The 15,238-nt window shown below is 38.3% G+C and overlaps 1 protein-coding gene across 1 annotated transcript in view; it reads left to right on the top strand.

Moving 5' to 3' along the window:
• The window catches only part of RTN4R (reticulon 4 receptor), a 294,532-nt gene that overhangs the window by 171,347 nt on the left and 107,947 nt on the right, over positions 1 to 15,238 (top strand). The window contains exon 2 of the mRNA XM_077461430.1: positions 7,089 to 7,215. Coding sequence (XP_077317556.1) covers positions 7,209 to 7,215 — 7 coding nt within the window. The 5' untranslated portion in view covers positions 7,089 to 7,208. The remainder of the gene's footprint in view (positions 1 to 7,088; positions 7,216 to 15,238) is intronic.

Below are 15,238 nucleotides of genomic sequence, written 5' to 3' on the forward strand. Positions count from 1 at the left end.
GAATACTTTGTCAAGGCACTGTAGACCTTAGATATTGTACCAGGAAGATTGGACAATCATTTCATGGTCTAGGGTTAGAGACCTTTCCCAAAGTATTTACAGCTCTAATTGCTGGATAGGGACTGGCAATTTAAAATCATGACAAAGGTTCTAAATTTGACTGAAATCTAGGATATTAACTGGGAAATCTGCTGGTATTTAAATTTGAGGGACCACAAAAAGTCCTGCTTTATCTTTCAACTGTGGTCAGGAGCGTTAGAATGGTCAATAATGCGGGCTTTGGTATGTGCCAGCCCTCTCCAAAGGGTGGATTCTCAGCAGAAATGTGTCAGTGTAAGTTAGTAAGGAGAGTTGACAGTCTGTAGAGAGAATTTGTTGTTCTGCATACTCTGCTAAATTACTGTGGATTGCAATGTGGTGGGTAAAGATATGCCTACAGGTCAAACAGAACCTTGGCTGTTGGGGCATTCAGACAAGCATCCAAACTTTTGCCTGTTTAACTCTCTATTCAGCAAGAGCCACTCATCATATGTACAAGCGGTATTTCTACTGTTTCTATATATGGCAACTTTCCGCTGTCAATGGTTTCTAAGTAAGCAGCAAGTGCTGCCACCTGCTTCATCTCTAGCAACTGCCACTGTCATTGGCTTATTGCTTACATGGCCTGGATTTCCCAGCTACATAAGCAAGGGGACAGGGACAGTAGGGTCATCGCTGCCCAAATATGCTTACTTGCCATATTTGGTCAATGATGTCACTACTATCTCCACCTTTCTGTTATATAGTTGATGATAGCTTGCAGAGCTATCATTTGGTGAGCCCTACCATTGTGATCGATTGTGTGCACTGGGCCTGTTGGGTTTTAAATTTCAGCAAGTGTGTGGGTGGCATCATTGACAATGGATTTACAATGAGGAACCTATTTTGCCAAACATTAGGGTATCTGTATTTCTGGGTTATATTTTTGTATGAATGAGTACCAAAAAAATGTACCCCTTACGGATTCATGTAGGACAGGGGAGTATTTTGGCTCCCGTAATTTTTTAAAGGGGGCCTCCAGATTGCAATAAGCCCCCTGCCTGCCGATTTCCACAACAATCGACCAGATTTGTGGGGAAGAGGCCCTTGTCCTTATAAACAAGGCATCCCATGTTGACCGCATGTTGTCTGTGTAGCTTTCTTTTGAGGGGAGCTATGTAAAATAGCCTTCCCAAAACAGGAGACTGAGCTAAACCTGTAGGTAAAAAAAAGAACCAGAACCTTTGGTAAGTGGAAGGGTGGGTTTAATAATAAAGCTGGGAGTGCCTCTACCCAGGACAGGGCAAAGGGGGAAAGGAAAGGGGACTTCCATCCTGGGAAATGAACCAGTGATCAAAGTAACTGGGAGCAGAGGAACTACTACAACCAGTATATTAACCATAAGTATACAGATGCACAGCAGTACAGAAATAATAAAAGCGTTATATAAGAGATTAATAACAGTACATACATCCAATGTGCAAACATGTCTCCCAGCAAAGGGCCTAATAGGAGTCCTAGCAGAATTGTGAACATATACCCCTGTATACAGTATATAGTTATTAAAGTGATTGTAATAGGATTTTTTTAAATAGCAAACTTGGTATAATTACCTGTTCAGTGCAATGGTTTTGCACAGAGCAGCCCCAATCCTCTTCTTCTAGGGCCCCATACCAGTGCTCCTGGCTCCTCCCCTTCTTACTTCCGAGGGTCCCCATAGCATTGACACACAGCGCAACTCAGCCCCACCCCCCCACTCTCCCCTCAGAGACTGTGATTGACTGCAGCAAGAGCCAATGGCTCCCGCTGCTGTATCCGTGGCCAGGGAGGGGTGAGAGAGGGGAGAACACCACTGCTCTCGGGCTGGATCAAAATTGGGCTCAGGTAAGTATGGGGGGGAGGGGGACTGAAAACAGAAGGGTTTTTTACTTATGCTTCTAAAACTTCTGCCTTTAGAACTACTTTAATAGATATACTTATGAATGAATGTTTCAGCAAAGTCCAGTTGCAAGAAACCTTGAGGATGATGCAGTCTTTGTGTCTGAGACCTGAAGACAAGATATGTGGTCATGGGGAGATCTTTCAACTGTTGTCTAACCAGTCTGGAATTAAGCTTCTCACCAACAGGAGTTGTGGTTTGGCACTGCACTGTGCACGTACTCCCTTCCTGGAAGATTTTAATCGGACATGCATCTGTACCTCTAAGCTAATAGTTACATAGTTACATAGTTGGTAAGGTTGAACAAAGACACCAGTCCATTCAGTTCAACCTGTGTGTGTGCTCATGGCAAAAATCATATCCCTGCATAATGTGCTCGCTAAGATGCCCATCTAGGAGTTTTTTAAACTAACAATACTTCCTGCTGACACCATCGATTGTGGAATTGAGTTCCACATGCTTACCCTGATAGTGAAAACCCCCCTGAAAGAAAATAGTAGGTATTCTGGATGACCACCCTTCTATAGGTACACCAAACGTCCCTCAGATATCTGGAGACATCAAATGAAATGAGAGGTAGCTTGTGTATTCGTAAAATGTCTGCCTTTATTAGGTGTGTATACAGCTTATATATGATTCAACTTACCAATAGAAAGGGGGGGGGGGGGTGGTTAGTAAATTTTGTATTTGTATAGAAATATATGGTTATACGAGTCAGTGACCCTTAAGATACATTTATCATGAGTTTACATGGGTCAACATATATATATATATATATATATATATATATATATATATATATATATATATATATATAGTGTACCGTGAGGTGCAAGCATTTTTCTGTGCATTCTTTCGTAACAACAGATTTAAGCTAAAATGGAGTCACAATGGTTTGGGCATATTATTACACTCCCTACGCATTTTAAGGTTTTAAAGCTTCTTCTCCAAATTCATTGAGTGACCACATGTCTTCTTATACTCCCTGTAACTAACCAGTTTCCTCCCTATGCTGAAATCCCTATTGAGGCTATCATATCTCTTCTCAAGCGTCTCTTCTGCCATAATTGGCAGAATTATAAATTTATCTCTTGAGTAAATACCCTTTTTTATGCATGCTTGCTGCAGCTTGGCATTGCTTGCCATTGCTGAGCATGTCATTTACTAAGACCCCCCAGATCTTTTTCCATCCTGGAATCCCCCAGAGGTTCTCACTCTAGTGAATAACTTATTAAACTGACTAATTAAAATGATCAGCTTTTCTTTATCCCAAAAGGAAAAACATTTTTTGCTATAACTGATCCTAACAAGCTGGAGTTTGGCTTCAATTTGTTAGTGTAGACTTGTGAGGTGTCTTACTAATACAAGAAGTTTTGTTCTGGCCAGATCAACAGGTGAAAACGGGGGGGGGGGGGGGGGGGGGGAGCCAAAGTAGAGAAAACTGATACACCTTCCACATTACATAATTGTTAAGCTGCAATATATTACATTTTTAATTTTGGGTTCAATACGCTTTAAACCTTAATTTTTTTCCAGTGCAGCTGGTTTAATCACCTACTGAGTATGCAGTTTCTTTATCTTCTTTATTTGTTAATCCTTACCTATGTTACAGTTTAAGCTATTGCCAGGAACGCTATCCAATTTCAGGGTAGTTCCTAATGCCGCGTACACATGGTCAGAAATTCGGCCAGCAAAAAAACAATGAGAGCTTTTCGTTGAAAAATGCGACCGTGTGTATGCTCCATCGGAATTTTGCTGTCCGAATTTCCGCCATCAAAAGATTGAGAGCAGGTTCTCAAGTCCTGGGTCTAAGAATTTTAACAAATAGTTCACTGGAGAATGTTTATTTTATGCTTGATGTACAATGTACTTCCCGTCATGACGTTGTGGACTTTGAGTGGAGATGGAGTGGAGATATCTGGATGATGCCTGCAGCTACAGGTATCCTCCAGATATCTTTTTTTTTTTTCAGCCAGTGATTCCCTACAATGTAAAAGCCATCCTAATGGCTTATTAGCTGCTGTAATGTTTTTATAGGCAGCAGGAGGGGATGACCCCCTCCCGCCACCAATCGGCGCCTCTCCGGGCTCTACCAATGTGATTGGGAAGCCAAAGATCTGATTCGGCGTTGTCGCTGAGTTACCACAGAGCTGTCTGAGGACTGGATGGTTCCTGGGCCATCTCTAATAAAGGAACAGTGTAACATTATAAATAAATAAATATAAATAATAAAAAATTTAACTTTAAAGCACCCACCCCCCATGCTCGCATGCAGAAGCGAACGCATATGTTGGTCGCACCTGCATATGTAAACAGTGTTCCCACCACACATGTGAGGTATCGCTACGAACGTCGGCAATAATTTTACTGCTCCACCTCCTTTGTTACTCTAAACTGGTAACCTGTAAAAAATTGGAACGCTTCGCCTATGGATATTTTTAAATACCTTTGTTTGCAGCCATTCCACAACCGTGCGCAATTTAAAAGCGTAACAAGTTAGGTATCTATTTACGCAGCATAACATCATCTTTTATATTTAAAAAAAATATATATTATATTGTAACTGTTTTTTTTTTCTTCCTTCGCCTCACATAGTGTTGATTTATTGTATTTATTAAGGATGTCTACCTACCCTTTTCTGTTTATTTGCATTCTGTATTTTACACATTTTTCAATAAAAACTTGTACGAAAAAAGGGTTATATATATTTTTTTTTCATTAAAATTCATAAAGTGTATTTCTTCCAAAAAAGTTGCATTTGAAAAATTGCTGCGCAGGTACTGTGTGACATAATAAATTGCAACAATCACCATTTCATTTTATTTTGTTAAGCCCCACATCTAATCACTGTCCAAATCTTGCCTCCTCAACCTCAACCCAATACGCCACTTTCTAACCAATGACACCACAAAGCTCTTAATTCACTTCCTAGTCATTTCGCCTTGATTACTGCAACTCCCTCCTCATTGGCTTACCCCTACATACTCTATCCCCCCCTTTAATCCATCATGAATATTGCTGCCAGACTCATTCACCTTACTAATCGCTCTGTGTCTGCTACTCCTCTCTATCAACCCCTCCACTGGCTTCCGCTCACCCAACAAATTAAATTCAAAATATTAACGACTGCCTATAAAGCCATCCCCAACTCTGTCCCCAACTACATCACTGACCTAGTCTCAAAATACCAACCTAATCGTTCTCTTCATTCTTCGCAAGACCTCCTGCTCTTTAGCTCTCTCATCACCTCCTCACTTTTCCAGAGCCTCTCCAATCCTATGGACGCCTTACCCCAATCTGTCCGATTATCTCCTACTCAATTAGCTTTTAGACGATCCCTGAAAACCCTTCTCTTCAGAGAAGCCTATCCTACCCACACCATACAACTGTATATTCATTTTGTCCATCTCATCCTCCACCACATCTACTACCCTTTGTTTCACTTGACCCTCCCTTCTAGATTGTAAACTGTAACAAGCAGGGCCCGCTGATTCCTCCTGTATTGTATTGTGATTGTGCCATCTTCCCCGATGTTGTAAAGCGCTGTGCAAACTGTTGGCACTATATAAATCCTGTATAATAATAATCATTTTATTCTCCAGGGTCTCTGCTGAAAAAAACATATATATATATATATATATATATATATATATATATATATATATATATATATATATATAATGTTTGGGGATTCTGAGTAATTTTCTAACAAAAAAAATACTGATTTTTACATGTAGGAGAGAAATGTCAGAATTGGCCTGGGTGGGAACTGGTTAAATTAAAAAATGCTGAGGGGTTATTACTACTTTAAGTTTGTTGAACAAGGTAGTTACAGATTGTGCATGCACTGCTAAACACAGATTAATACAGATTAACGAAATGTGTTAATTTGCATACATATGATTTCAGTTAAAGATTCATTCCAATTAGAATTAAAATGTTAAGTCTTGCTCTCATGCTGATCCAATGGCATCAGTACTTTCTGTGTCACTAACTTAGGACAAGCATGCATATCAGATCTGACTTTCTACTGATTCCAAATTAGTCTCTCAGAAAGTACTAAAGCCAGAGACTGCCAGACGAAAAAAAATCATTCCAAGAAAAGTTCTAAACTGCAACCTCAGTTTTTTCTTCTTAGTACTGTTCTTATTTAAGTGACAAGAATGTTTGGCAGTCTACTTATCTACATAGCTGTTTTTTTCTTTATACATGGATTAAATTACTCTTCTAGTGAGTTCAGCTCTTACATGCAGGAAATCGTTTTTGTGGCTAATTACAGGACCCATGGCCAGGCCATGGATAGACAACTAATTACTTATGTACTGTTGAAATAAAACTCTCCCTGACTCCAATGGCTACAGGCACTGTGGTGTAAGTCTGTGTGAGACTTCACAGCCAAGAGTGACATTGATTAGCTCACCCTTCTATTTTTGACGCTGCAGCCTTTTTATCTAAGCTTTCTTTTAATCTTCTGTACAATAAATAACTATTGGGGAGCAGTTGTGGTTACCATGGTCTGGGCAAAGGTTTGCTTTAAGCCTTTCCCAACATCAAAGCAGTAAATATTTGAATGTATTATTCATTTGATTTTTCTGTTCAAAGCTGAAGTTGCTCTGCATGGGAAAAATGTGATAACTTTTTTGATACATTCGATAAATGTAATAATGAGTTAACTAAAGCTAGCTGCATGTAGTGATTACTTTAGGCCACCCTTGGAGTAAGTTAGTGTCAGTGACACCAGATAATATTGAACTTTGCTTTCTGTTTTAGTCACCTTCCCCTACTGGGTGAACTACCATGGGTGTATAAATGCATGGCACACTACTGTATTGCTCTGCCTGGAGCCTGCTGGGAAATCCATCTTATAATCAGCGTGGGTGATGCCCATTGTTACATAAGTGTATAATTTCTCTTTCAGCTTTCGCAAGTGGTTTGTAGAAAACTAAGATCTTTTACATCACAGTATTTCTGAAGGCTTGTAGGATATTGACAATCTTGCATTCAAAGCAGTTTTTATAATACTCACATTTCTGTCAGCTCTTGCTGTCTGGCTTTAGGCATATCCTCATATATAAAAAGGTATTGCTGCTTCAGGGTTTATTGGTCGGTAACAATATTTTCTCTTTTGTAGGAGCTTCCAGTGATTGATGTATGAGTTCCTTTTCATTGTTTGGACTTGTGGGAATGAGGAACAGCTCTTCTGTGGTTCAAGAGAAAATTCAAAGAAAATGAAAGATTTCACGTTATAAACATGCAAGGTAATATACACAGAACAAAATCATTGTTTTATATGCCAACAAGACAGACTTGAAACAAAAATAGTTTGACAGAGCCATTTACAGCAATAAATCCTTAATATGCAAAATCGTTCCGTGCAACATAATAGGGACATTCTTGGGAGAATGCAGAAACATTGCAAAATGTAAACTTTGGTTTGAATTGCTAAAACTGGAGCTAAGGGACGTGTTGTTATTACTAGTAGTAACCAATCCCAAAGCCTCATGTCAACAGGTATTGTTTTCCTCCACTTGATGTGTGTTCTAAACAATTACCCATTAACTTTAATTGAGCAGTACTGCATTTGCCATCTGGAACACATGCTTTTGCACTTAAAAGCGTTTGACAAGAAGAACCATCTACAGGAGCCCTTAGCCCAGATAGCAAGCAATTGCGCTGCAAGTTTGAAAATGACTTGCTAAGTTATTGCTAGACTTGCCAGGCTTCACAATTTGTTGCACAATTGCAGCAAGTCCACAATGCATGACTCCAGATCAACTTTCTTTACAAACATTCTACAAGTGCTGGTTGAGTGCAATTGTCATCCCACCACAGGGATCAAGGTGACTGAATTTCCATGCTGTAGACTTGCAGAGCTCTTGTTGTAGACTCACCACTGTAACGTTGGTCTTTCTAGAGAGTTGCCATGCACATTTGCCATGAATTGGAAAAGTGACAACTAGAACTTGTGCTGCATGTGCTCTGCAAGTGTACAACTTGCCAGTGAAAATGTGCAGCAAGTTAATAGACTTACAATTCAACACTGACAATTTGTGGCAAGTTATACTTGCTACCTGCGAGAGTTACCTAGTAAGGGCCTGTGTTGACAGACTTTTGTTTACTTCATCCCCATACATATCTTCAAGAATGCAAAACCTGCTTGAAAGGGGTTAAATGCAGATCAGAAGGAGGTCAGTTGCACTGGTAAATGACATGAGTGTTCCTAGCTGGGTGAAAAATCTGGTGCAGCTGTGTTTAGTAGTCAATCAGCTTCTAACGTCAACTTGTTCAATTAAAGTGATTGTAAAGTCTTGTTTTTTTTATTAAAAATAACAAACATGTCATACTTACCTGCTCTGTGTAGTAATTTTGCACAGAGCAGCCCAGACCCCCCTCTTCTCGGGCCCCTCTTCAGCTGTCCTGGCCCCTCTCTCCTGTTAAGTGCCACCACAGCAAGCAGCTTGCTAAGGGGGCACCCAAGCCGAGCCTCAACTCCGTGTATCCATTCAGACATGGAGCTGCAGTTTAGCCGCCGCCGCCCCCCCCCTCTCTCTCCACAATGGCTAACTGACTTTAACTGACAGCAGTGGGAGCTAATGGAGCCAGTGCTATGTCTCAGCCAACCAGATGGACGAGACACTCATGGACATCACTGGATAGATATGGACCTCAGGTAAGTATTAGGGGGGCTGATGCACACGGAAGGCTTTTTATCTTAATGCATAGAATGCCTTATATTAAAAATCCCTCTGCCTTTACAACCACTTTAGGCATTGACAATAAAATCTGGAAGCTGATTGGTTTCTGTGCAAAGCTGCACCAAATTTTGCATTCTCCATTTTTAATAAATCAACCCCATATCTGAAACTGATGATATTAACACAGACCCTAAAGGTAGCAAATAGCAATATTGATTCACAATATGGCAACCTATAGCAGCTGGTCAGATCATCTTAATGGATCATCCCATTGAAAACTTATATTCTAGGCTTTTGTTATATGCTAGATTTAAGCCACCTGATGGTGAGATATCTCTGGGTAGTTTGTGCACAGCTGCTATGATCATAATATTTGATTTTCATTCTCCCTGATGAATATTTAATATGTTTTTTTATTATGGAGAATGCAACAGAAGATACTGGAACACAAGGGAGGAGGGAAACACAAAAGTCCAAGTTAGATGACAACATAGTCAGGAATTATGGCAGGGAGACCTACCTTACTGTCGGAGTATCAAAGACCTGTGACTCAGCCAACTAATCTACACATATTACAAATATATCACCTATGGGAGGACTGACCCTTTATTTAATATGACTACAGTTATGGAAATTACATCTAACCATCTTTCAATGTACTTAATATTGTAAACCAAGAAAGACATAAAGCTAAAATATTGGAAGCATTGCTAGATTTGCAGACCATGGTGACTCTATATCCCCTCCTTAGTGAATACACCTATATGGTTTAACTTTCATTTTGTAAAAAAACAAAACAAAAAAAGACCTATTATGAGTTTCTATAGGAATAAAATCACTTTTTAATTTGATTTTAATGATGAGCCTTATTGTCTGTTATGTACTGTATAAATTCTGCAAATGTAGTATTTTTACTGATTTTTACCATACTGCTAATAACCACTGAAGTACATATCTAAACTGCCCATTCTAACATATCTAATCTTCCCATGGTGTCATGGCAGAGCAAGTCTAAACCAAAAAAAGAATGTGCTCCCATGATTCAGCATAATGCTTTGCTTAGGCATTTTGCATGATGTCAAATTCTAGACCGTATATTAGTTGATGTGTCATTGTAAAGAAAGAAGAAAAATGTTTATTGGTTGCATTTATTCATTTTTAAAAACCTCTTTCAAATAGACTTACATTTTTCTTCTTTAAGAACAGTTGTTACAGTGCATAATAAAAATGTTGTGATTAAGCACCCATGCAACAATTTAAGCAGCATATGTGATGTTCTTTCTTTGTTATTTAGTTTCGTATTTATATTCCTCATTTAGAGTGGAAAGGCAAGCAATTCAGTTCTAAATTAAAAGAAAAGTCTGTCAGGCATTCTGGTGCCAATAGCACATACTTCTGCTGTCATTAAAAGACTATGGATTCAGCAAGATCATTTCATGTAGCAACACAATTGCTGCCACCATCTACAGCAATATTAGGGCCCATCTGTGCTGGATTCACTGTACTAATCTCCTACATGATATATTGTGTTTTTCGTAAATGATTACATAGCCAACGACCGCTAATGCCAAAATCTCCACGGTGTGATTATGTTCTGGATCCCTCAGTTCCACCTCTTTTTTCCTGAAGAGATGTGTCACATACCATACAGCACTGCCTTTTATATTATCACTTATGTTGTTATTACAGAAAACAAGAAATTTTTTCCTCATATTAGAGTAGCCAACAAAAACAGACAAATCACTATTTTCTGCCTTTGCGGCTAAATGTATATCACCATAATTGTAATGACATTATAACAAAAAGCTCATTGCAAACCATGTAGATACAGATATTGTCGCAGTTCCAGGCTGTGGATGGTCTTTCAAGCAAGTCATGATACAGGAGTTCATTAAAGACTGGTCCCATTTTCAATGTGCCACATTAGCTGAAGCAATTTGCATTAATGTATTTTATTTTACAGCCTAGAGTACAGATTAGTGAAAGTATTATCCAGTAAAAGGTCAATATTCATTAGGCTTATTACTCTGAAGAATTCGTGGCTGTTTTTGTTCTGGTCACTAGACCACTTATGTATTGGTACATGTTGATCATATGCCCCTTAATCCCCTCTTCTCAAGAGGGAATAAATTCAGTTCTTCCAATCTTTCATCATAACTGAGCTCCTCTATGCCTTGCATTAGTTTGGTTGCCCTTCTCTGCACTTTCTCCAGTTCCCTGATATCCTTTTTGAGAACTGTTGCCCAAAACTGAACTGCTTTTCAAGATGAAGTCTTACTAATGATTTGTACAGGGACAAAATTATATCTTTCTCTATGGAGTCCATACCTCTCTTAATATATGAAAGGAGTTTGCTCGCTTTGGAAACCACAGCTTGGCATTGCATGCTATTGTTGAGCTTATGATCTACCAAAACCCCCCGATCCTTCTCCACCATTGATTCGCTCCAGTTGTACTACCCCTAGTATGTATGATGCATGCATATTCTTAGCCCCTAAGTGCATAACTTTACATGTATTAACATTAAATCTCATTTGCCACTTAGTTTCCCAATTAGACAGTGTATGGAGGCCGTCTTGTAAATTGGAGACATCCTGTAAGGACGTTATTCCACTGCATAGCTTAGTGTCATCTGCAAAGACAGAAATGTTACTTTTAATCCTAGACCATATATAATTTATAAAGATATTAAAAAGTAAGGGTCCTAGCACTGAACCTTGGGGTACACCACTAATAAGCTTAGACCATTCAGAGTACGAGTCATTAACCACTACTCTCTGAATTCTGTCTTTCAGCCAATTTTCTATCCATTTACAAATTAATCTTTCCAAGCCTGTAGACTTTACCTTACACATGAGCCGTGTGTGAGGAACTGTGTCAAACGCTTTTGCAAAGTCCAGGTATACCACGTCCACAGCCATCCCTCTGTCCAAGGTTTTACTTACCTCCTCATTAAAAGAAATCAGGATTGTTTGACAACTTCTGTCTTTCATGAATCCATGCTGTGTGTTTATAATATTTTTTTCTAACAAGAAATTGTCTATGTGGTCTTTTATTAAACTCTCCTGACTATTGAAGTTAAACTAACAGGTCTATAGTTACTTGGTAAAGACTTTGTTCCCTTTTTAAATATAGGCACTACATTGGCCCTGCGCCAATCCAGTGGTACCATTCCAGTTATTAATGAGTCCCTAAAAATTAGAAACAATGGCCTTGAAATGACAGAGCTCAATTCTTTTAGGATCTGTGGGTGGATGCCATCTGGTCCAAGTGCTTTATCCATCTTTATTCTGTCTAAATATTTCTGGATCATATCCCTTTTGAGCCATTGTGGATTATTTGGTGCTATGTCAATACCACCCCCATTATGTGCATTAACTCCCCTTGCTCCTTTGTATACACAGAACTGAAGAAATATTTAATAAATTTGCTTTCTCTTTCTCCCTAGTCACTCACTCTAGATAATTTTGTAAAGAGCCTACAGACCTGACCTGACCTTTTTACTATTAATATATTTGAAGATATTTTGGGGTTTGTCCTACTTTGCAATCTGTCATTCCTTTTGATTTTTTTGCATCCTTGATTTCCTTTTTACATATTCTGTTATATTCTTTGTAACATTTAAATGATGATATCGTTCCTTCATTTTTATATTTTTTAAAAGCTCTTTTTTTATTATTTATAGCCATTTTACTTTTGGCCGTGAGCCACATAGGCTTTATTTTTAGCCTTTTAAACTTATTGCCCATGGGAATATACTTTGAAGTGAGTTTACAAACAGTCCCTTTGAAGAATTCCCATTTCTGTTCTGTGCCCATTGATGCCAATATTGACTACCGGTCTAAGTGTGAACATTTTCTATTGGAGGAGGTCACACTTGCAGCAGCTCAGTCCTCTCTTATTGGTTTCAGAGGCAGGAGAACTTATGAGGCAGTGAGGGGACTAGTGCCCAAGAAGATAATAAGCAAGAAAAATCTCTGGTCCCCATGCCAGGAAATTAGCTTTACTCATAGAAGAAACTGTGGGAGTACACTACAGGATGACTTAGGAAATGTTGTTTGGAATTCAGGCCGAGGAGTAAGGAAATTAATGCAAAATGTACTATTTAAATTTCATTTTTGACTGGACTTGGGCTTTAAGCTGCACATTAGGGCGGTGCTATTATATGAGCAGAACTGAGTGTGTTAGGGGGCTTATAAACTATTTTCCATATGTATGCTGGGTTTAACATAAAGGAATATGGTTTAGATAACCATTCTAGCTATTTAATAACTAGATATTGATTATAGCTAAATTTATTCAGAAAAATGCAAAGCATGCCTGAATGCTATCCGTGCCATACGGTTGGCCTTATGTGTTCAAAATGCATTAGGGCAGCTGCTCGGCACAGAACCTGAAAGCAAGTAGTAATTACTTGAGTAATGGTGTCTACTTCAGTGACTTCCGGCTTTCAGAGCCATTGGCTAGGTATGGTATATGCATAGTTGCATTCAAGCTGCACAAATGTAACTACTACATGTATAAAATCTCCATTCCTGAAATGTATCTTTTTTTTTTAATATTTTAAAAATGCAGCATACCTTTTTATATATCTCATTAGTAACATTAGATTTGAACACTGTCGGCCATTACAGAAGATTAAAGGTTTAGAACTTTGGCTTTTCCATTGTATATTAGTGACAACTGGTTTTGTTGGCCAACAATCCGATCATGTGTACGAGGCTTTAGTCTTTTTAAAGTGTTTTCATCTTTTAAAATATTAGAGGCATGCCACAATGGAAACTGCACATGACATGTGTGTTAGACATAATTCCTAAATTAAAGAGTATGGAACATTTTGGCTATTAAAGCATTTGAGATTATCTTTCTTATCCTTTTTTTTTTACATTTCTAATTTAATTCCTTGCTGGCTACAAAATGTCATTATTGTGCTTTATATAGCTGTTCAAAGTTTGTTTCCTAGTCATGCAGAAACTGATGACTTTAGTTTATCTTAAGGATTATGGAATAAATGGGTCAACATGATAACTGTTCACTACACCTCACAATGTATGTTTACCCTTATGTTTCTTTTTGTTTTTGCGTTGTCTGAAAATACAGTCTTTTGGCGTAAACCACAGACACACAGACCTGTTAAACCATCTGGCAACAATCAATCACTGCTTTGCTTTAATAGCAACACAATATTAAGTAAAAATCTGTTATCCTCCTATCATTTTACAAGATTGTTTTTTCTTCAAAAAATGTGGAAAAGCCTTATATAAATAAATGAGAAGTAAGAACTTGGCAACTTTTTAAGTATTTAAAGGGTAAGTGCAATTTTGTAATTAAAAGTTCAATTGACATCAAATTTGTGTATTTGACATTAATAGATCGACTTGTGTGCAACCAGGGTGGCCATACATGGGTCCAAATTTGGCCGGTCCCTGCTGAACCGGCTTAATTTTAAGACATCTATGGCCGGCTTAAGGGTGCAGGGATAAACTCTTTTACTAGCTCTATCTCATGGTCTGGCAGACTCCAGCACTGTCCTCAGTCTCTGTGAATGGTCCCTCAATGTCATTAGGCACAGTTCTGGGCTTTTAACACTGCACTGTGAGGAGGTGAGCAAGTGATCACAGTCTGAAGTTGCATAGAGAGGAGGTTTTATTGGAATGGTTGCATGAATGTCTATTGGAGCCAGGGATATGGTAAGTAATACAGGTTATGCCTGCACCCCTAGACTAAAGAAGCATTTAACTCTTGCAATGTAGGGGGGGTGATTTTGGCCACTAAAAAGGGAGATATTTTCTGATGATCGAAATTCAGCATTACCATGTAAATGTTCAACTCTAGCAGACTAAAATGTGAGCATATTTTAGTTTATTCGGAAATAGCACAGCTGTGCAGAGTGCGGACAATATTATGCAAAGAGCTTTAAATCAAAGTAAGTGGATAATTTCTGTTTGCTGAGGTTATAAATGATTGGAGGCTGTGACTTACTTCGCATTGCTTATCATTTTTGTAATTTGAAGTCCTTTTGTTCTTTTGTATAAAAACAATTGTCTAATGTTCAGACTAATAACTATGGATTGTTGGCATCCAAATTATTTCATGTAGATACCATTCAAGCAGTTTTACTCTCAAGAATAACTATAAAGTATCTGAACTCCATGAAAGCAGCTAAAATGTCTTGAGGCTCAAGAGATTCCTAATGGGTTTTGTAATTAAACACAGTTGATTGGTCAGTTGATCTTAGTTTTTCAAGGGGTGAGATTATTTCTGGGATGTTTTATGATAGTACATTTTCAGAAGGATGTGCTTTGTACGCTAAGGAAAATTTATTTTTGTCAAGAACACCAAGTTAATCACTTTGTAAAGATTATATGTATGCCTGCTTTACCTCTCTATATGTATATCCAATTACCTACTTCAGTCCTGGGCCAATTCTGACACTTCTCACATATATGTAAAAATATTCTTTTTTTTGCTAGAAAATATCCAGAACCCCCAAACATGATATAATTTCTTTTTTTTTACAGAAGCCCTAGAGAATAAAATGGTGGGTGTTGCAATTTTTAATGTCACATGGTATTTGTGCAGTGTT

The sequence above is a fragment of the Lithobates pipiens genome, unplaced genomic scaffold (genome assembly GCF_037356315.1).
Source record: "Lithobates pipiens isolate NorthernLeopardFrog02 unplaced genomic scaffold, aLitPip1_a1.2 Scaffold_3, whole genome shotgun sequence".
Taxonomy (NCBI): Eukaryota; Metazoa; Chordata; class Amphibia; order Anura; family Ranidae; genus Lithobates; species Lithobates pipiens.